Source organism: Nothoprocta perdicaria, unplaced genomic scaffold, assembly GCF_003342845.1.
Source record: "Nothoprocta perdicaria isolate Ctin4 unplaced genomic scaffold, notPer1 scaffold_58, whole genome shotgun sequence".
Classification (NCBI taxonomy): domain Eukaryota; kingdom Metazoa; phylum Chordata; class Aves; order Tinamiformes; family Tinamidae; genus Nothoprocta; species Nothoprocta perdicaria.
In genome coordinates, this window is record NW_020455843.1 from 1,807,586 (window position 1) to 1,828,811 (window position 21,226).

At 54.8% G+C, this 21,226-nt stretch overlaps 2 protein-coding genes across 2 annotated transcripts in view; both read left to right on the forward strand.

The window, feature by feature from the left end:
* PTPRA (protein tyrosine phosphatase, receptor type A) overlaps positions 1-18,585 on the forward strand; it is a 64,002-nt gene extending 45,417 nt beyond the window's left edge. Inside the window, exons 3-23 of the mRNA XM_026048878.1 lie at positions 341-419; positions 815-1,183; positions 3,072-3,089; positions 5,400-5,484; positions 5,711-5,784; positions 6,800-6,936; positions 7,736-7,826; positions 8,211-8,287; positions 9,115-9,151; positions 9,865-9,962; positions 11,152-11,271; positions 12,389-12,555; positions 13,096-13,231; positions 13,630-13,779; positions 13,996-14,089; positions 14,602-14,678; positions 16,440-16,574; positions 16,989-17,114; positions 17,455-17,606; positions 17,959-18,094; positions 18,200-18,585. Of these exons, the coding sequence (XP_025904663.1) occupies positions 347-419; positions 815-1,183; positions 3,072-3,089; positions 5,400-5,484; positions 5,711-5,784; positions 6,800-6,936; positions 7,736-7,826; positions 8,211-8,287; positions 9,115-9,151; positions 9,865-9,962; positions 11,152-11,271; positions 12,389-12,555; positions 13,096-13,231; positions 13,630-13,779; positions 13,996-14,089; positions 14,602-14,678; positions 16,440-16,574; positions 16,989-17,114; positions 17,455-17,606; positions 17,959-18,094; positions 18,200-18,274 (2,427 nt within the window). The 5' untranslated portion in view covers positions 341-346 and the 3' untranslated portion in view covers positions 18,275-18,585. The remainder of the gene's footprint in view (positions 1-340; positions 420-814; positions 1,184-3,071; positions 3,090-5,399; positions 5,485-5,710; positions 5,785-6,799; positions 6,937-7,735; positions 7,827-8,210; positions 8,288-9,114; positions 9,152-9,864; positions 9,963-11,151; positions 11,272-12,388; positions 12,556-13,095; positions 13,232-13,629; positions 13,780-13,995; positions 14,090-14,601; positions 14,679-16,439; positions 16,575-16,988; positions 17,115-17,454; positions 17,607-17,958; positions 18,095-18,199) is intronic.
* A 1,963-nt stretch (positions 18,586-20,548) lies between these two features.
* The window catches only part of LOC112955550 (28S ribosomal protein S26, mitochondrial-like), a gene marked incomplete at its 5' end in the record, with an annotated part of 4,718 nt that continues 4,040 nt past the window's right edge, over positions 20,549-21,226 (forward strand). The window contains 2 exon segments of the mRNA XM_026048879.1: positions 20,549-20,643; positions 20,853-20,878. Coding sequence (XP_025904664.1) covers positions 20,549-20,643; positions 20,853-20,878 — 121 coding nt within the window.

Sequence of the window (21,226 nt, forward strand, 5' to 3'; positions counted from 1 at the left end):
GGCTCCRGGCCCGTGCTGGGCTCCTCCCATACGTCACGTTCCGGGTTGCTTGCAGGATGCTCACGGGCACACACAGTATCAGTTTCCCGAAAAACCACATACTCCTCCGTCAGTGCTGCCTCCCCTGGCTCCTTCCTCTGCACCAGTTCCTGCCCTCTCCCAAAACCCGCTCGTTCCTGGTGTCAGCCAGGGCAGTCCGTCGTGCTGTCCTGTTGGGGATGTGTGAACGTGGGYACAAATCCCCTATGAATGGCCACCATGGAGCTCCTTCCTTCCAGCCCCTCTTCGGGACACCTGCTGCGTGACGTGGTCCGTGACTCTTCTTCGCTCTTTTCCTCAGGTCAACATGGATTTGTGGGTCCTCATCCTTCTGCTCGGAAGCGGCCTCATCAGCATAGGTGCTAACAATGTGACAACAGGTAAAAYGCTCTGCTTGACTCCTCTCCCTGTCCCTGAGCTGTCCTCTGGCTCAGTGGAACAAGTGCTCACGTGTTTGATGGCTTCATGGCTTGTCCCATCACCCTGGAGCTCCCAAGGGGCCAAGAGATACTGCTGATGGGACCTGCTGGTTTGCGCAGGTGTAATATTGATCTTCTCTTCCAGTGACTCTAATCTTTCTCCATCTCATGGACGTATCTGATACCTCCTTTGGTAGGAGTCACCTCCCCATACGGTGAACTCCTTCTCTGTCTCGACCTTGGGTTCTTTGGGTTGTTTTCCTCCTTTTCACCCGTGTGCTCATAGTCAGCGCTTCTCCAGCGGCCGAATCCTTCGCTGTGGCAGCAACGTCTCACGCAGGTGCCCTTGTTTGCAGAGCCGCCCACGACCACGCTGCCTTCGCCCGAGAGCCCCGTCAGAGCAACGACAGCGAGTCCAGAGCGTGGCAGCCCCAATGCCACCACCACCAGCCCCAATGCCAGCTCCCCCGCCACCGCCGTCCCCACCGCGGCGCCGGAGCCGCCCGCCACRACAGCGACGGGACCCCCGCCGACCCCCACCGTGCTGGGGCTCAACACCTCCACCCTGGGCACGACCCTGCCCACACCCCCGGCCACCTCCGCTGTCCCCAGCACGTCACCGTCCACCCCCTACGCCGCTCCGCCGAGCACGGACGAGGAGGCGACAGAGAGGAACTTCAGTGTGACGGTGACAACCCAGGAGACCTCTTCTGCTCCCCACAATGGTAGGTGGCTTTCCATCTGCTCTGCCTCTCCAGACTTGACAGAATCACAGAATGGTTGAGGTTGGAAGGGACTTCTAGAGATCATCCAGCCCAGCCCCTGCTCCAGCAGGGACACCCWGAGCAYGGGGCACCCGGGCGCATCCAGGYGGGTTTGGGAGATCTGCAGAKCAGGAACCTCCCCAACCTCCCTGGGCAGCCTGTGCCAGGGCTCTGGCACCCTCACAGTGAAGAAGCTCCTACTCACATGGAGATGGAGCTGCCTGGGTTTCAACTTACACCCACTGCCCCTTGTCCTGTYGCTGGCCACCACTGAGGAGAGTTGGCCCCTTCCTCCCTACATTCTCYGCTCAGATATTTATACCTGTGGATCAGATCTCCTCTCAACCTTCTCTTCTCCAGGTTAAACAGACCTAGTCTTCGCTTAGTCTCTCCTCATAAGGTAGATGCTCCCATCCCTTAATCATGTTTGTTGCTCTACACTGAACCCTTCCCGACCTCTTGTTTCTTTTCCCTGAGAATTAAAGGGAATGGGAAGACTCTTYAGGGCAAATTCCAAGACAATAGCTAAAAAGTTGAGCTTTCGTGGGTCTGTCAGTGCAGCAGTGACAAATCACCCAGGGACTGTGCTCGGCTGCAGAGCTTTGATCCTCCAGAGTGCTGCTACTCAGACCATTTGTACGTGTTTTGGTAGCCACCATGGGTGACAGTCACACATTTTGGCACTCACACAAAGAGACAGTCCCTGTCCCACAGGACTTACAGACTAGAGACTCAAGGCCAACTAGGGACAGGATCCAGCCCATGACGGGATGCTGATGAGCTGCCTAATTACTCTAAATTAGCCAAGCAAGGAAGGAGGGATGAGGCTGCCATTCAGTGTCCTGTGGGATATGGGACATGGAAGCCCAAAGCCAAGCGCCTTGAAAACCACAGGCTGTTCCCATCTCCACCACCGACCTTCTTGGTGGCCTTTGCTCCCTTCAGCTCCCCATATCCCACATGTAGGAAGGAGTCAAGAAGGACATGCTGCCCTGCCAAGAAGCAGTTAAAATAGTGAAGGGGCCAGTGAGGAGAATCTTTGGTCCGTTTTCCCCTCCATGAGATAGCCAAGAAGGCAGGTGGATGCTCCCCATGGACACTCRCTGTCCCTGCCCTCGCGCCCAGCTGCTTTTAATTGACTTCTTAGCTCAGTCACTCTTTAATGCGCTCCTATTATCTCTTAAAGTGCTAATGAGCCGCATCAGTAGCTTGCTGATTAGAGGCTTCAGTGGATTATGTCATTAAGAGCAGAGTGTTTATCGACGTTTATGCGGCGGCTTCAGGTCCCATTTTGGCCAGGGAGGTTTGTTTTCTTTAAGCATTTCTTGGGCGTGTTTGTGTTTTCCCATATGCCATTCACTGGGTTCTCTAACCGAGTATCAGCGAGTTTTATTGTTCAAATTGGCATTTTTTTGCAGTAAACCTCCAAATTATCTGCTCGTCTTTCCACTGGAGAAYGGCTCCACTCACCCATCGCCGCTTCCATGTGCGCAGTGTGTGAATTCAGAGGAGCAGCTTCAATCTGGGGGAGGGAAAGGGAGCAAAGACGAAGCATTTTGTGTTTTCCTTAGTGCTTATCAAATAAAAAAGCCAAATAAGTCACATTCAGGCTTTTTCCCCCTAATCAGGATGGTTAGAATGTGCCCTGCTCCTTTTTCTTTATTATTAAGTAAAAGCTGAAAGTCATTTGAACCTCATGCCTACAGTAGCTCTTATATTAAAAGAAAGACTTGCAAGAAGATTATGGGAATTACTAAATTTGTCAGCATCCCCATCAGTGTTTTTCCTTTCTTATTCAAATGCATAATTCGTTGTTGCTAAGAGAGTTTCTTTTTATTATTTTATGCAGGTAACTCTGACAGAAGAGGTAAGAGTCTTCTTTTTCATTGCTCTTTATTTAAACCTCAAGTAAAGACATCTTCGGGAAGATTCTGCTATTATTTTAGTTCAGGAGAGCTGTTCTGTGGACAATGTGAGCAATTATCATTCTCTTTAATTCTTTGGCAAGGCATCGTAAAAATCCATTTCTTAAATTTAACAGCTTTTACGCTCCTTTTTTCCCGTCCTTGACTGGATGACTTTGTTCAGGGAATTGAGCTCGCTAGAAGAATATTGGCAATTACACCTTGCTTTAAATATATAGGAGTTATTAGACCAGAAGCAGAGCTGGAAACAAGCTGTCTGGGTGTTTGCCATCGTTATTCTGATCAGTTATTTCATCTTTATAAACTGCATGWCAATCCCCTGAGGTGCTCCTTGGAGTACTTAACTCGCACTATCCTGCTGATTCGGGTGGTTTAAATGAAAGAACTCGATATTCTGCAGTGGTTCTTATCAATACGCCTTAGACTGAACCTTTCCCAGGGGAAAGGAAGGGGACACGAGCCCAAGAAATCATCCTTAGGAGCAGTCCCACCCTCGCAGAAGTGTCCTGCCCATTCCCGCGGGCCCGGCACGGCCCATGGGGTATTTAGTGCTCTCGGTGGTGCTCTTAATCCCTAATCCCAAGAGCACAGAAGGGAAGAGAGGGAAAAAAAAAAAAAGCAAAGATCTGACTTCCTAGCACTAGTGCTGTTAATATTTTCCATATCCTGCGGCTTAGAGGATTATTCTGGGGGATCAGTCACAAATCCTGGTTCTCTGGTACCGAGAAGCAGCCCTGGGAGCACAAGAGGGATGCTGTGATTTATTCTTTCCTCTCAGTGCAGGTTCCACGTAGGGTTTTTGGACAGCTTTTTGTTTTATTTCTTCCAAAAATCATCCCCTCCCCTTACCATTATAGCCACCACTGGGAAAATTGATGTAGGGTATAGCAGCAGCAAACATACATTGCTTATATGGCTTTTCCATTAAAAAGGGGGAATCTCTGCTGGATTAAGGGGGCTTTGCCACTAAGCCCTTGTAAGTTAAACAGACCTGGAAAACTGCAGCAGATTAAGACCAGGTATGTTGACTTCTGCAGGACTAATCAGCACGGGATCAGCTCCGCTATGAGCTCAATGTCTTTGAGCTCCTGCTGGAGAATTTGGAGCAAAAAGCAAAGCTGCTTCATGAGGGAGCAAAAGCCCTYGGAATAAATGTCCCCTGGCATCAGGAAAGGGAATTGCAAAACAATTTTGAATCTCTCCTGCTGSACAGAGGAGAAATAGGTGCCTTTCCTGTTGAGGAAGTGTTATGGATAACCTCACTAATGATGTTACAGAATTAAAGCTCTCCCAACAAATTGCCAGTTGAGRGTTATTATGAAGGTGAGGAACAGCAAACCACCTATTCTCCAAGCATTTTATTTCCCACCCCCATACTGTCAGGAGGGAATCATCTACCATGATATGTTTTCAATAGCAAGTGCACTTTGACTATTGATTATTTGGGACTCTTTCCTGTCTGGTTTCTATCAGCCATCAGTAACAGGGGGTCTTTGGCAGAGAAGGAAACAAATCGTTGCATCTACAAAAGGATGCAGTATGGTTTGTGTGCAGGTGCCTGTCTCTCAAATGAAGCCGAGCGAGTTTTTTAGAAAACGCTCAGCTCTTTATTTTTCCAGCCCAAACAAGCTGCTTTTCCAGCAGCCCCTTTGGGGTGCATTTGGACTCCCCACCTCTGCTGGGGAAGGAGGGACCTGCCAGGGGCCCTTGAGCTTGTTCCTGCCTAGGCTTTGCCAGGTGCTTGYTTAAGGGCCACAGCCAAACCCCTCTCTCTTGCTGCACCAGATGTGCTGCAAACCACCCCCACACCCGTGTCTGCCTGCATCCCGCTGCCACATGTCCCCTCCAAGCCCCCAGGCTGTTAATCACATCCCTCTGATGGGCACCGARTGGAACTTGGAGCAGGAAGGTTCCATAACTTGTCCCCTCAGGCTCCTGCTTGGAAACAGGCTGCTGGTTCAAGCTCACGTTACCTCGTGTGCAGATCACACTGCCTTGCACAGAGCTCTGCCCTCTCTCAGTTCCTCTCCCTGCAGAATAACCTTGTTTTTTTCTTGCATTTGGCTGCCCAAACACGAAGTGTGTCCAAGAGAAGGTAAGGGCTACGGCTTGGCTAAAAAACTCGGCATTTGCTTTGCCATCCCAGTCTTGCTTTGGGGAAGGGTCAGGGTGGGGAGTGCTAAAATGCTCTATTAGCTCCAATAGCTTTAACGAACGGAGCTCTTCAGATCCCCTCTCTTGTCTTCTTGCAGATGAGACTCCAATCATTGCTGTGATGGTGGCCCTGTCCTCCCTCCTCGTCATAGTATTTATTATTATTGTGCTGTACATGTTAAGGTAAGGAACGTTTTTTAATGCTATCCACCCTTATTTGACAGAAATTAATTACTGAGTTTACAGGAATAAGCAAATGGCCTCTGCATGGAGCCATTTAAAGTTTTAAAACAAATAAAACAGAAAAGCAAGTGGAGGAAAAGCACGTGGTGGGTTTGTGACCCAGAAGCAGCCCTGGCTCAGCAGAGGGGTAGCTCCTGAATTCCCYCCCTTTCTTTCCCCTCGGTAGGTTCAAGAAGTACAAGCAGGCCGGGAGCCACTCCAACTCCTTCCGCTTGTCCAACGGCCGCGCGGACGATGCAGGTGAGGCCCCTGCTCTGCCACCCTCAGCTCCCCGAGCGCGTGGCCTTAGCCCTGGCGCGTGCACTGCGGGCCAGCCTGGGCCTTCTCCCAAATGACCACAGGTTGCTTTAGTTGCAGGGTTTTTTCCCTTATTTTTGGAAGTTTTTGCTCTCAGAAACACTCACTTGAGCCCACTGCAGCCAGCAGGTAGGCACAACAGCCAGGCTCTCCCTCCCACGTGAGATCTTAGCAGAAACACAGGTTTTTCTCTACGTTTCTTTTGGAAGCCACACACGATGGCTTCCGAAAAGGAATGACGGGGTGAGGACTCCTGCAGAGTTTGTCCAATACCCATATGATTCTGGTGATAGGAACCTGAGAAAACACGTCCTTGCAAGGCGTTAAATATCCTTACACCCCTTCARCTCCAGATGGCAGCTGAGCAAAACTCTGGCATCTTTGCAAAGATGGTCACACTTAGTGTAGGCACCACCATTTGCAAGACAAATCAATGASTATGTTGTTTTTTCCTTTGTGAAACCCTTTCTGTACCTCTTATACACACACAAGAACACACAAATCCACCACATAAAGATGTGCAAAAATGAGAGATGTGGTGAAGAAGTCCTACACGAGTCTGCTTTGATGTAGGTGGTGAGATGAGGACAGTTGGCTCCTGCTCCTCTCCCCGTCAGTGCTGCATTTTCAGGCTTGGAGCCTGCACTTGTATTTGATCAAATACAAGTGTGAGCAAAGTGAATACTTTGTTCAAAGTCAAAACTGACACCTGAGTGCCCAAAATTGGCATCCTGGTGCCCAAAACTGGCACTCGGTGCCCAAGCGAGTGCCGTTGGGGAAGCTCTACCTGTTGCAGATTCATTTCCTGAGCTACCAGGACGATGCCAAGAGCCCTCGGAGCTCAACATGTGACCTCCGTAGGGCCGGAGGTGCTTCCCAGAGCCTTCCCGAAAGGCGGGCAGGGAGCACGGGAGGGCGCCGGGAGCGCGGGGCGCCACTGACGCGCGTGTCCCCGCAGAGCCACAGAGCATGCCGCTGCTCGCCAGGTCGCCCAGCACCAACCGCAAGTACCCGCCGCTGCCCGTGGAGAAGCTGGAGGAGGAGATCAACCGGCGCATGGCCGAYGACAACAAGCTCTTCCGGGAGGAGTTCAACGTGAGTGCTCCCCTCAACGTGGGGCTCCGGGCGCCCCGCCGCACCGGGACGTGCTCCGTCCTTCGGAGCTCGGCGGGAGAGGCCCGGCTGGGGCCTTGCTGGTGCCAGGCGCCCTGCGGAGCTAAATGCACATGGGCAGTTGTCTTAAATCCATGGGCCACCCCCGAGAGAGCTCTGGGAGATAAATGAGCCCGCTTATCTCCATGAGCTGTTAACTCTGAAACGGAATGATGGATTCRTAAGGCAAAAGTTGGCCTACAACCCTGCTGGGTTTGGCAGTAATTCAGTGCTTATCCCACAGTACCAGATCGTACTGAGGAGCCCAAAGCCTCTTGCTGCTCTTGCTAAGCCCTGCAGCTTCATGGTCAGTATTTGGGGAGAGAGGAYGGGGTTTTCTGGGAGTTAAGTTGTCACCCAGCAGCATCCACATTGCTCGTAGTGGAGGAGCTCAGCAGGAGCCTGCAGGGCGTAGCGATGAGCTCATGACTTTGGTGTCGGAGCCTTTGCTGCCACCTCGTGTCCATGGGTCCTGTTGGTCCCTATGTCCTGCCTGGAGGGGATTTGCTCCATGCTAGGGCTGCTGCTTAAGTGTAAGTCGTTGCCTTGAGCTGTACAGGGACAAGGGGCAGTGCAGGTGAGGAAAGAGGGTGACGGMCCTTGAACCAGGGGCTACCATTCCTCCATCTCTTCCATGCCGGAGCACCTGCGTTTTATCTCTGTGGCACAAGAATGTGATGGAATATATCATTTTTGAGATCATTTCTGTGACAGTGACACGAGACCAATTTTGTTGCTTCAGGCTCTCCCGGCATGTCCCATCCAGGCCACGTGCGAAGCTGCTTCCAAGGAGGAGAACAAGGAGAAGAACCGCTACGTGAACATCCTGCCCTGTAGGTCCCCGCGCATCGGGCCACTCAGCTGCTGCCATCCCCTGCGAGGAGGGCAAAAAAGAAACAAGAAAAGGAGGGTAGAGAAAAGTTTGGGAATCTGGGGTGATTGCTCGGCCACTGCGCCCAAGCAAGCGAGTGGCAAAGCCAACTGCTCCACTTAAAGTGTAGGAAAGGGCAGTYTAGGACAGGTGAGGCCAAAACTCTTCCTCGAGTGAGATTTCTCAAGCCAGGAAGAATGTGGGGACATAAATCCTTGGTGTGTGAGGTGAAGCCCCATCCTCAGGGGCCTATGGAGCCTTGGGGACCCAACCTTCCCGCTCAGGCTGCCAGATTCCAGCTAAAATGGGGCTTTGCCTCTAATGCYTGTTTCTCCTTTTCCTCCAGACGATCATTCCCGGGTTCACCTGACGCCCGTGGAAGGGGTTCCCGACTCGGACTACATCAATGCCTCCTTCATCAACGTAAGCGCCCGGCTCCTCGGGAGGGCCGGAGCCCCTTGGCCGCCTCGCTCGGCGCGTGGGGCTCCTACAGGCTGTGACTCACCTGRAAAAGGATCGTGTAGAAACTGCTTCCTTCATTAGCCTCTCCCTAGCTTYCCTGCAGAAATAGCTCCTGCCATATATATCTATTTTGAGCTGGCAACGTTTGTACAGCTGCGGTAGAGGGTCCTGCTTCCCACTCAGCTTCCTGGGCCCGGGTGGACGAGGTCTGGCTGCTAGAGCAAGGGGCAGAGAGCCAGGGCTAACGCTGCCCTGTGCAGCAGGGCCGGGCGCAGCTGCTTGGCAGCACTCGCCTCTCACCCCTAAAGCAGCGAGGAAGCTCCTGTGCTTGTGCCAAGGCAGGCTGCAGGATGGGGAGGGATTGGGGAGCCCTTCCCGGAGGRGCAGAGAGAGGCTTCTGAGCAGTGGTCGATGAGTCGCTGCCTTTTGTTTCAATTAAACTGGAACTTCTAGTTCTCATGTTGATACAAACCCTTGTTTTTAGTAAGGAAATGTCCTTGGGAAGTGGGTTCCACCCATAAGGCAGAGAGGGTGGCCAAGCCCAAGGAGATCCTTCTGCGTGGTCTCATGTAGGACCTGGGGCCACTGAGCAGTCTGCCTCCGTGTCCTATGAGTAAAACAGAGATATCAACAGCAGAGAACACAGCACCTACCCRGGCAGGGCTGCAAATGGAAATTACACTGAGAAGGGCGACATGAGGAAGTTATAAATGATGTAGCAACACAGCGTGACTCTGGCTTCGAAAAAATACTCACCTCTCGTTTTTCTTCCCTTCTGTTTTGTGCAGGGGTACCAAGAGAAGAACAAGTTCATTGCTGCACAAGGTGAGCCCACCAGCTCTGTGCTCGCACTAGCTGCTCCTCGTGGCCAGGGCAGCCATGCRGTCACCTGGCTTGCCCTGCTGCTGTCCCCGGTCAAAACGTGAGGCCACCGGCRTGTCACACACCTGGGAATGGCTTTCCCCTCTCCCTGGCTGCGGAGCAGGGCCTGGGGCTCGTCCTGTGCCCATGGCCAGCCTGGGTAAAGCTGGCGCTGCCTTTTCTTCTGACTCACCCTCAGCCTCACGCCTGGCAGGGAATGGTTGGTTTGAGTCAGCTCCTGGCCTGGCACACAATAAATGTGTGTTATTGTGGTGCTGCACTTAAACAGGATCTTGCGGTTGAAGCACGGGCCTAGGGGCCGGGCTTGGAGCGCTGTTTGTGACTGTTTCCCCTCTGACCTTGGGCAAGCTGCTTTCCCTGTGTCTGATTTCCCCTTCTGCTGCTGAAAATGGACTTCCGGATTGTAAAATGCAACCAGACCCTAWAAAAAGAATAAACTGCTGCTCTGTGATCCGATTAGTCTCCGGGATCAGCAGCATTCCYGAATACCAAAGCGCATCCTGTGCTGACACCTATTGGCAAAGAAATCCCTGCGTCCTTGCAAGACGTGTTCTCTGCCGTCGGGGTGGGTTTCGGTCCCCCTGCTTAGTATCTTAGCAGCCCTTGGGTGCTTGACCTCTTCTTCCCCTTCCCGCTTCTCGTTGCCTGCTGTGTAGGACCAAAAGAAGAAACGGTGAATGATTTCTGGAGAATGATTTGGGAGCAAAATACGGCCACGATTGTCATGGTGACCAACCTGAAGGAGAGGAAGGAGGTAGGCGGCGAAAGGCTTCCATAGAATCACAGAACTCTTACAGTTGGGAAAGACCTTCAAGATCATCGAGTCCAACCCTAAGCCCTTCAGCACYGTGTCTGTTAAACCATGTCCCTGAGGGCCTCATCTACACGGTTTTGAGCACATGGCTGCGCYGGGGGAGCTTTCTGCCCAGCTGTGCCCAGATACACCCAACGACGGCCTTGCTTGTGGAAACAAGGCCGGTAAATAGYTTAAGGGTGGTTTGAGATCCCTGAACCTTTAGGTTTGGCCTTGGTAACCTGTTCCTTCTAGATCTCAGTGTGCAATGTGCTTATAAATACATTTGTGGGGTGACAGACACAACCCCCGAGCGCAGGGCAGCCCTGGCCTCCTCCTGGCAGAGCTTTTGGCCCAACTTCCCTCATCTTCAGCAGCGACAGCAGGTCAGGGAGGAGATCCTGCCCCTCTGCTCAGTCCTGGTGAGGCCACAGCTAGAATATTGTGTGTAGTTCTGGGCTCCCCAGGACAAGAGGGACGTGGAGCTTCTAGAGAGGGTCCAGCAGAAGGCAATAAAGATGGTTAAGGGACTAGAACATCTCTCATATGAGGAGAAACTGAGTGAGTTGGGCCTGTTTAGTCTGGAGAAGAGAAGGCTGAGAGGGGATCTGATCAGTATGTATAAGTTTATGAAGGTGGAATGTAGGAAGGAAGGGGCCAAGCTCTTCTCAGTGGTGGCCAGTGACAGGACAAGGGGCAATGGGGACAAGTTGAAACCCAGGCAGCTCCATCTCCATGTGAGGAAGAACTTCTTCACTGTGAGGGTGCCCGAGCCCTGGGACAGGCTGCCCAGGGAGGCTCCTGTTCTGGAGATCTCCCAAACCCACCTGGATGCGCCCGGGTGCCCCGTGCTCTGGGTGTCCCTGCTGGAGCAGGGGCTGGGCTGGATGATCCCTAGAGGTCCCTTCCAACCTCAACCATTCTGTGATTCTGTGACTGTGGAGGGAGGAGGGAGGCAGACCTGGGGCCGCTGCGTTTCGGTGGGTGCAGCGAGGTGCCCCCGCAGCCCCGCTGGCCTGCAGGGCRCCGCCGCCGCGGGGCATTTCCCTGTGCGGCGGCTGCGGATGCGGATGTGGCGCCGGCGCCTCCCGCCGGGCCGAGCCTCCCCGGGGCCTCTCCGGCCTCACCTGCCTGGTTTTGCTCTCCCCAGTGCAAGTGTGCGCAGTACTGGCCGGATCAGGGCTGCTGGACGTACGGAAACATCCGCGTTTCCGTGGAGGACGTCACCGTCCTGGTGGATTACACGGTGCGCAAGTTCTGCATCCAGCAGGTACGGGGCTCCCCACCTCCTCGCCCAGCCCTGGCATCTCACCTTTCACATCCCAGGGGCCCTGCCAGGGTCCCCAAACTCTCACATGGCCTTAGGGCACTCTCGTTTGCTCCTCAAATCCATGGAGGGCAGCAGAAATAAGGAAGAAACACAGTTGCTTACACGTAAAGAAGTGGGAACTGTTGTCCCCGGCCATGTTTGGATCAGTGGCCCCAGCACCCACATCTCCATGTTCACCAGAGCCATTTAAAACTTGTCTTACCTTAAACCCCYGGCACAGCATCACAGCGGATGGAGAGCAGGTCTGAAATGTGGTCCCGTACCCCCCGGGTGCCTGCCCGTGTGGGACGGAGGCACCGGATCCTGTCACCCCAGCCATGCATCCGTGGCTCCAAGAAGGCCGAGCGGAGACAGGATTGAGTGCCAGCTGCCRTGGGTTTAATCACCTAATCTGTCGCCACATTTTTCTTCCGTGGAAGCGCCGGGTGTTTTAGTCACTGTTTGTTCTCCTGATGTGCTGTGAGGCGGGCAACAAGGAGCTGACGCAGAGGCCACCAGGCGCCCCGATTGGAAACGCAGCTGGAGGTGGAGCTGGGATCTCCTGAACTCATACTCTGCTTTGGTGGCCAAGAGATGGGTGCTCGGAGCTGGGCTGGAGGCCTAGCAGGCAAAGCCGGGTTTGGCACCTCGCATCAGCCTCCTTGTTGGACGCAGGCCACAGCAGCTAGGCCTGGAGTAGAACCAGGAAGCCCATCCAGACCTTGTCCTGGCTCCAGAAGCAGTAGGAGACACGAGCACGGCTGGGGATGTTAGCCTGGACACCCCTGCACTCACACACTTCCTAAGCTGCTGTGCCTCTCTTAAAGGTGCCATGCACTTTGTAGGAGCAGAGCCCATCTCTGGCTTGGCAGCATCCAAGCTGCACATTGAAAATGTGGTTTCAAGCAAGTGAAAACTTGTGCTTTTGGAGCCTCACGTGGCTCTCTTGCACCTAAGAGTTCGGTTTTGGAGCCATATCCCCCTCCTGTCTCTAGATTTGGACAGAATTGAATTGAATTGGAGTGAGTGAGTGAATTCATGTTTCTGTCACTAATGGGGACACTCGCCTGCCTTGCAGGTAGGGGACGTCACCAACAAGAAGCCGCAGCGGCTGGTGACTCAGTTCCACTTCACCAGCTGGCCGGACTTCGGCGTGCCCTTCACGCCCATCGGCATGCTGAAGTTCCTGAAGAAGGTGAAGACGTGCAACCCCCAGTACGCGGGAGCCATCGTGGTGCACTGCAGGTGAGGGCCCTGCCATCGCTCACATCCAGCGCTCCCTTCTTCCTCCAGCAAAAGGAAATCCCGGAGCGTGGTGGAGACATCAGCCATGGGGGCTGCTCCAGCTCCCATCTCTTTAGTTTCCTTCTTGGAGCAAAGTTGACAGCAGAGTTTCGTCTTGAAGTAGCATCTACAGCCTCCTCTGCCTTATTTCTCCCTCTGTCCTTGATAGCTGAGCGACCAGCACGGAAGCAAAGGCTTCGCTGTGGGCTCACCTTGGTGAGGAGGAGGCTGGCACAGACACAGGGCACGGCTGGCACACACGGGCAGCCTTTAGGCTCAGCCAGGCCGTCACTGGCCAGGGATTTGGGGCTGGGCTCCCCCTGTTCTGTGCCTTCCTGAAGGCAGTTGCAGGAGCGCAGAGTTCTGTGTATCCCTCTGCAAAGCTGGGGGTTAAGGAAGAGCCAGGGCAGCCTCTCTCTTGCCGGGGTGGATGCTGTGCTGGGAACAGCGCCGGCGGGACGGGGCCGCTCGCGCTCACCGCCCGCTCCCGCCACCTTGCAGCGCCGGCGTGGGACGCACGGGCACCTTCATCGTCATCGACGCCATGCTCGACATGATGCACGCCGAGAGGAAGGTGGACGTGTACGGCTTCGTGAGCCGCATCCGGGCCCAGCGCTGCCAGATGGTGCAGACAGATGTAAGTTGGGGTTCTTGGAGCTTCGCTTTCTCATAGCTAGATGAGAAAGGTTTCCAACCTTAACAATTCTATCATTTTTCAAAGCACCTCAGTCCCACACACACACTCAGGAGACCTTCACATCCTCTTTTAATCATTTTTYCCTCCATCTTTGCATTAAGTTCCTCCAGCTCTCCCAGGTTATAGAGCCAATATGGTCTCTGTCCCTTTGGAGAGGCAGAGAAATCATCTTCAGCTTTTCTGGGGGTGTGAGGCACATGGTGTGCACTCAGTGACTCCTCATGTTTTGTGCCCGGGCTGGGCGTTTGCAGCCTCCATACGTGCACACGCTGCGGGATGGGTGGCACGTGAAGGAGTGTGGAGCAGAAGCTGACGGTGTCTCCCGGCCCCTCTTTCAGATGCAGTATGTATTTATCTACCAAGCGCTTCTGGAGCACTATCTCTACGGAGACACGGAGCTGGAAGTGACTTCGTTAGAAATCCACCTCCAGAAAATCTACAACAAAGTGCCAGGGACCAGCAGTAACGGGCTGGAAGAGGAGTTCAAGGTGCGTGCGCTGCGGGGAAGCCGGGCCCGGGCACTTTCACATGCAGACTTAGCGACCGTGGCATCCAAGCCTGTCCCTAAGAGCAGATTTTAAGCAGATCTAGTCCTTTTCCCTGTGATAAAGGGCGTTTTGGTGGGTTTGCTGGGCTGCTGTCACCCACTCCGCTAGCTTTCCRTGCCCCTCAAGGCTGTTCCCGCTTTGTTCCTTCCCCTGCAGAAATTAACTTCAATCAAAATCCAGAATGACAAGATGAGAACGGGCAACTTGCCAGCGAACATGAAGAAGAACAGGGTGCTTCAGATAATTCCATGTAAGGGCCGCTTCCTTGCCTGAGCAAAAGCAGCTCGGGGGGTGAGGGTGAACCTTGAGGGTAGGAGTGGTGATGGGGCTTCTCAAATTTTCCTCTCTTTTTCTGCCTCTTGGTTTTTCCAGATAGAAAGATTTTCATGGACAAACTTAAAGCAGCCCTTGCAGCTCTTGCTTTTGTTTTACCTCGTTCCTGACTTTCTTCTTTGGGGGTTTATGCTGCCTGAGGCCTTCAGCCTCGAGGGAAAAGAGGATCTCTCTGTTGAGCAGGTTTTTGCTCCCTGAGTCTCCCCTCAACATCCCCTCCTCACCTGCCCTGGCCCCAGCCTTGTGCCTGAACCACGGCCCCAGCTGGAGCTGTGTCCTCACCCCAGAGCAGGGCTGTGAGCGCAGGGTCCCCCATCCTGCATCACCCTGGCCTCTCTCCTTGGGGCTCTCCATATARCTACCATGTTTGCAAGCAGCTCTGCTTTGAAAGTGTCACCTCAAACACTCCTGTATCTGCTTCTGTTTTAGATGAGTTCAACCGAGTGATCATTCCAGTGAAGAGAGGTGAAGAGAATACGGACTATGTAAATGCTTCCTTCATTGATGTGAGTAGTTTTTGTCTTGTTTCCTGCCCCTCTACTCAGCTCTGGTGAGGCTGCACCTGGAGTATTGGGTGCAGTTCTGGGCTCCCCAGTATGTGGGGACGTGGAGCTTCTAGAGAGGGTCCAGCAGTGGCAACAAAGATGATTAAAGGACTGGAGCATCTATTATATGRGGAAAGACTGAGTGAGTTGGACCTGTTTAGCCTGGAGAAGGTTGGGAGGGGATCTGATCAACGTGTATAAGTACCTGAGGGGAGAATGTAGGGAGGAAGGGGCCAAGTGGTGGCCAGTGACAGGACAAGGGGTAATGGGTGTAAGTTGAACCCCAGGCAGCTCCATCTCCATGTGGGGAGGAACTTCTGCACTGTGARGGTGCCCGAGCCCTGTGTGATTCTTTCCATACTCTCCTCTTGGAAGCACACTACCTCCCACCATTTCCTATAGGAAGGATTTATGTCATCCTGAAACGCTTCCCCCTGGGCTTCATAAACCTCCTTCCTCTTTGCTCCATGCCAATGGCTAGTGGCAGCTTGTCCCAAACAAACCCTGCAGACAGGAGCCTCCACTCCTCTGAGCCACAGAGACCTGGGAGAGGAGAGTTGGAGCCTGAACCGATCCCCTAAATCCTGCTCTCGCTGCTGCAACTCCTGAGTTTGGAGGACGGTTCTGGAGAAAAGGACACGTGTGGCCAGAGGAGTGATTGCTTTAACAGCACCGTTCATTTGGTCAGAAAACATCCCCTAGATTAAGAAATGGAGCCGTACATGGATCCCAAAACCCTGGAGAAAAACCAGGTCAATCCCATTACACCTGCCTCGCTGCCGGAGGAAATGAGGCAGCGAGGTTAAGTGCTTTGCTCCCGCGCGGCGCGTTGCACATCCCCTGCTCGTGAGTAATCCTRTTGACTCCGGGGGAGCATCTCTTATGAGTATTTATCTTTGAGCAGCGAGGCCAGCGCTCTGGAAGTCACAACGAACCCTGCTCTTCTCTAGCCCAGTATCATCAGTAAAGTTTTCWCCTCCTGGAGACAGGTATTTTTCCAAAAGGGCCACAACTGCCATAGGTTGAAGCAGTGAAGCCAGTGTATTCCCAGGCACAGCATCCCAAATTAACTGCTCCATGAAAACACACACTGAGCAGCCCTGCAGCTCGGCAGCTTGGCGTTCCAAATCCAGCTCCAAAAGCTTCAACGTCACGTAAGCAATTCCGTGGAAGATTCAATTTCCTGCCTCTGCTGAACTTTGCTGAAGTGACGAGCTCCCAATGACGAAGTGTCTTTAGCCACCGTTTGCTGTGAGGGCACAGGGGAATATTGGAGGGTTTCGTTTTTTGAAACAGGAACCTCTCTGCGTGGTGGGAGAGCCAGGGTCACCCTCACATACTACAGGGAATAGTTTTGCTCGCATCTTCCAATAAAAGTTGCAACTGTAGTTTCCAGAGCTTTGGCACTTCAAAGATCAACCTTTTGACTTCTTCTAGGAGCAGGAGCACTGGAAGCCCAGCTATTCCTCTGCCACAGGGGCCACGTGATCCCATTTTAGCCGCATTTCCTTAGAAATAAAGCTCTTATTGTGACACAGTGCTGCCTTAGGCATCCAAGCCCCTATCGATGTCCATGTGTCCGTGTGCCGGGACTCGGGGYTCACGGCAAGAGTCGCGGTGCTCCAGGGATTAACCGGGCGCCGCTGCCTTGGCCGGGCTGCGTCCCGGGCCGCGTTGCCCCGTGCTGCTCCCCGTGCCGGTAACGGCCGTTGGCAATTGCAGGGCTATCGCCAGAAGGACTCGTACATCGCCAGCCAGGGGCCTCTCCAGCACACGATAGAGGACTTCTGGAGGATGATCTGGGAGTGGAAATCCTGCTCCATAGTCATGTTAACGGAGCTGGAGGAGCGAGGCCAGGTTAGTGTCCCTGCGGCCGCGGAGGCTTTTCGGCACCGCTGGAGGAGGTGGGTGGAAACCCATAAGATGTCCCCGTGCTGCCCTTCCAGCCTTTCCCTGGCCAATAACATGCAGCGAGGGACCTTCAATCCCTGATTCTAACGCTAAGAGTCCTGATGTTTGTAAATCCAGAGGAGAGGAGTTAAAAAAATAAATGGAACAACTCTGGATCCTCAGCTGTTAAAGCAGCTCTGGAGCTAAGTAGTGGTCCTCATAGGAGATTCTGTAGGCATCTCCTGCAGCAAGACGGGGCCACGCAGCCCCTCTCCGAGCCTGCGTAATTCCCCGTGGCTTCCCCAGGAGAAGATCCCTCCTCTAAAGGCACCAGGAAGACAAGAGGCTCTTCACCCCGTCCCCTCTCACCTGCCTTTTCAGGAGAAGTGTGCCCAGTACTGGCCCTCTGATGGCGCGGTGTCCTACGGAGACATCACCGTAGAGCTGAAGAAGGAGGAGGAGTGTGAGAGCTACACGGTGCGGGACCTGCTGGTGACGAACACCAGGGTAAGAGCGTGTCCTGCTCCCTTGGCAAAGCTCGGGGCGCTCCCAGCTCTGAGATTCCCGTTAGTCCTGGGCCTTCCCTCAAAGCGCCTTCAGCTCCATCAAGCCTAGTYGTCCCACAGCAACGTTCATGCCCTGCTAGCTCATCAGCTAGTGCCATTCCTTCCATCATCCCTGTCCCTTGGAAAACTSCTTTTGCCAGGTGGATTGGGCACTTTCACCTCTTAGATGTGCCCCCTTCTGAAGGGCCTCTTCATCCACGCATCTTCATCCCCATCCCGGTCAGATGATGGAGGCTGCTGGCATGAATGAGCTGTTGAGAGCTGTGGTGTTGTTCTGCCAGGAGAACAAGAGCCGGCAGATCCGGCAGTTTCACTTCCACGGCTGGCCAGAAGTGGGGATCCCCAGCGATGGGAAGGGGATGATCAACATCATCGCGGCCGTGCAGAAGCAGCAGCAGCAGTCTGGCAACCACCCCATCACGGTGCACTGCAGGTAAGGCCCCGGCGCCGCAGTGACCAAAACCTCCCTCGGAAACAGTAAAATACCCTCAAAATCAGTAAAATACCCTCAAAATCAGTAAAATACCCCTCAAAATCAGTAAAGCATCCCTGGAAAGGCTCAAGCTGAGTGGTAAGAGGTAGGCTGAAGCAGTAAGAGGTTCCTCTCCTCCTGCCACCCCATCTGAACCTCAAGGGAGAAGTCCAAGCACACATTGGGGACAGCCCAACTAGCTGCAAGAGGACGGTTGACCCTTGCAGGCCCTTGCTCCTTGGCTGGTGTCCCAAGCAGAAGCCTCACGGTGGSTTTGGGCCGTTCCCATAACTTTGTGCTTTCTCCGTGGCAGTGCTGGGGCGGGAAGAACGGGCACATTCTGCGCGCTGAGCACCGTCCTGGAGAGGGTGAAAGCAGAAGGAATTCTCGACGTCTTTCAGACSGTGAAGAGCTTGAGGTTGCAGAGGCCACATATGGTGCAGACACTGGTAAGCCTGGTTTTGGGCCTCAAAACCCAAGTTATTTCACAAAAGCAGGAAGGGGGAACGGGGTMTTTCTGCTCCACGTAACGCTGTGCCCCTCCAACCCCGCAGGAACAGTACGAATTCTGCTACAAGGTGGTGCAGGAATATATCGACGCCTTCTCGGACTACGCCAACTTCAAGTGAAAACCCAAGAAACAAATGTCAGAAGAGTTGCCTTCTTTAATATTTTGTAATATTCTGTTTGTTAATATACCCCCCCGAAAATATGTGTATATATCTTAACTGTTTTAGAGGTTGGTACCATAAGCTTCATATTAGCTGGAGATTTTATATGTAGCAAAGTGTTAGTGCAGATACTGTTGGCTCCTTTTTTTTTTTTTTTTCCAATGTTCTATTGGGGAATTAAATAGCGTGATGTTTGGATTAATATTGTCATACCATCTCTCTTCTGGAGAGTCGACGCAGGTTGTTATTTTGTTTGTAAATCTCTTTTTTTTTTTTTTTTCTTGAGGGAGTAAAGCCTTTTTTAAAAAAGAAAAAGATATTCTGGATCTCGTCTAAAAATATATATATATAAGACCCACAAGCACAAGCTTTTCCACATCTGCAGGGAAATGGCTTCACATTTTTCTGCTGGACAGCTCTTGAGGGGAAAAAAAAGAGAGGAAAAACAACATCAGAAAAAAGCTTATTCTCTCTGTGTGTGTGTGTATATATATATATATATATATAAAAATACCCTAATTTTGTATAAAAAGGCAAAGCAAAGGTTTCCTCCTTCAGGGTCAGAGGGGCCCGCGCTGCTGCTCGATGGTCTCGAGCACAGCGGCAGCAGTCGGGAATTCAGCCCGAAGTCAATAAAAAAGGGAAAAATAAAAGGGTTTTTTGCTCCCTGAAGGAAAGTCCGTGTGKGGCGGGCCCCGTTTTGGGCTGGCCCTGCCCGGTGGGACAGAGAGCTCGAAAACCCTCAAGTTTCGGTCCATACAAGAGGCACCGCAGGCGCCACTGACACCCTGCCCCGTCCTGCCCCGTCCCGGCGCTCCGGGAGGGATGGGACCATCCATGAAGCCTCGGGATGAAGCCCGGAGCGCAGCCACGTCATTGGCACCTGCTTTGGGGAAATAAAATGCAGTTTAGGGCAACGTGGGGCGCTTTGCCAGAGGGAGACGCCGCTAAAACCGCCCTCGGCATTAAGGGGTAATAAATAATAAGTGGCAAACACACCACTCCTCCTGCCCCCCTTTCAACCCAAAACCGCATCCCAGGGGCGTTTTTACCCGTTTTTACCCGTTTTTACCCATTTTCCCCGTCCTTGGCGCTGTGGCCGCCTCCCGCTCCGCCCCGTGCCTCAGTTTCCCGTGCGGCGCCTCCGCCGCCTCCCCCGGCCGGGGCGGCGCCGGCGCGGACCGGGCCCGGGCTACAAAGAGCGGCGGCGGCGGCGGGGCCGGCGGCCGCGGAGGTGAGAGCGGCCGGGGGCACCGGCACCGGGAGCCCTGTGGGATGGAGGGCACCGGGAGGAAGCGGGACCTGCACCGGGACCCCGAGCCCCGCGGGATGAGACGGACCGGGATGGGGAGCCCGAGCCCCGCGGGGTGGAGGGGACCGGGAGCGGGAGCCCCACGGGATAGGGGGGACCAGGAGGGAGCGGGACCCCCGCGGGATGTTGGAGCACCGGGAGGGACCGGGAGGGACCGGGACACCGGGACCAGGAACCCCGCGGGATGTGGAGGGACCGGGAGCTCGAGCCCCGCGGGATAGAGGGGACCGGACCCAGACCCCTGTGGAATGGAGGGGACCGGGAGGAACCGGGACCTGCACCAGGACCCCGAGCCCCGCGGGATGGAGGGGACCGGGACCGGGAGCTCCACGGGGTAGGGTGGACCAGGAGGGAGCGGGACCCCCGCGGGATGTGGGAGCACCAGGAGGGACCGGGAGGGACCGGGACACCGGGACCAGGAACCCCGCGGGATGTGGAGGGATCGGGAGCTCGAGCCCCGCGGRATRGAGKGGACCGGGWCCGGGAGCCCCACGGGATAGGGSGGACCAGGAGGGAGCGGGAYCCCCGCRGGATGTGGAGGGACCGGGAGCTCGAGCCCCGCGGGATAGAGGGGACCGGGACCGGGAGCCCCACGGGATAGGGGGGACCAGGAGGGAGCGGGACCCCCGCGGGATGTGGAGGGACCGGGAGCTCGAGCCCCGCGGGATGGGGGCACCGGGTATCCGTGGCACCGGGGGGCAACGGGGTGTCCCTGTCCGCCCCAGCGGGGGCTGCTCAAGGGAAACGGGCCCGGCCCCGACGGGGAGCACCCCCTCAAGGGGCTCCCCTGGGCACAGGGCGCGAGGGGGCCCAGGCGTCCGGGCGCGTGTGCCGGCAGCCGCGGCGTGTCCGTTTCCCCGCCACGTCCGCCCATGGCTCCGGCGCGGGCCCCGCCGCCGCCGCCGCCGCTGCCGCTGCTGCTGCTGCTGCTGCTGCTGCTGGCGGGCGCCGTGCGGCGCTGCCCGGCCCAGCACTGGTCCCACGGCTGGTACCCGGGCGGCAAGCGGGGCCTGGCGCCCGACCCCGGCCCGCAGGTGGGAGCCCCGCGCGCGGCCCCTTCCCTCGGGGCTCAGACCCCGCGCCCGGCTCCTTCCTGGGGCCGTTCCGCCCTTCGGGGGGTCACAGACCCCTCTCTGGGGTAACATGTCCCGTCCCTCGTTGCATCCCCCCTTGTGTGGGTTCCAGCCCCCTTTTGGGGTGATATTCCCTTGCTTGGCTTCATAGTCCCCAATCCTGACCGTCTTGGGGTCATTTCCCTTTTTTTCCCCTGTCCCGGGATCATTTCCCCCCTTCTTTAGGTCAAACCGCCCCATCCTTGGGTTTTTGCCCCATCCCTTTCTGGGGGTGTCAGCCCCTGTCCTTGGGTCTCACCCCATTCCTGCCTTTACAGCCCCAGTGCGGGGTAAGAGCCACCAGTTTGGCCTCTTAGCCCCTTTTTTTTTGGCTAATTACCCATCCCTGGGAAATATTCCCGCCCTTGGGATCAGCGCCCCCATCCCAGGCTTCCATCCCCCATCCCAGGGTCCTATCCCGCTCCATTGGGTCGGAGCCCCCCCAGCTCCAGGGGTCGAACCCCCTTTTGGGTGCCCCCCCCCCCG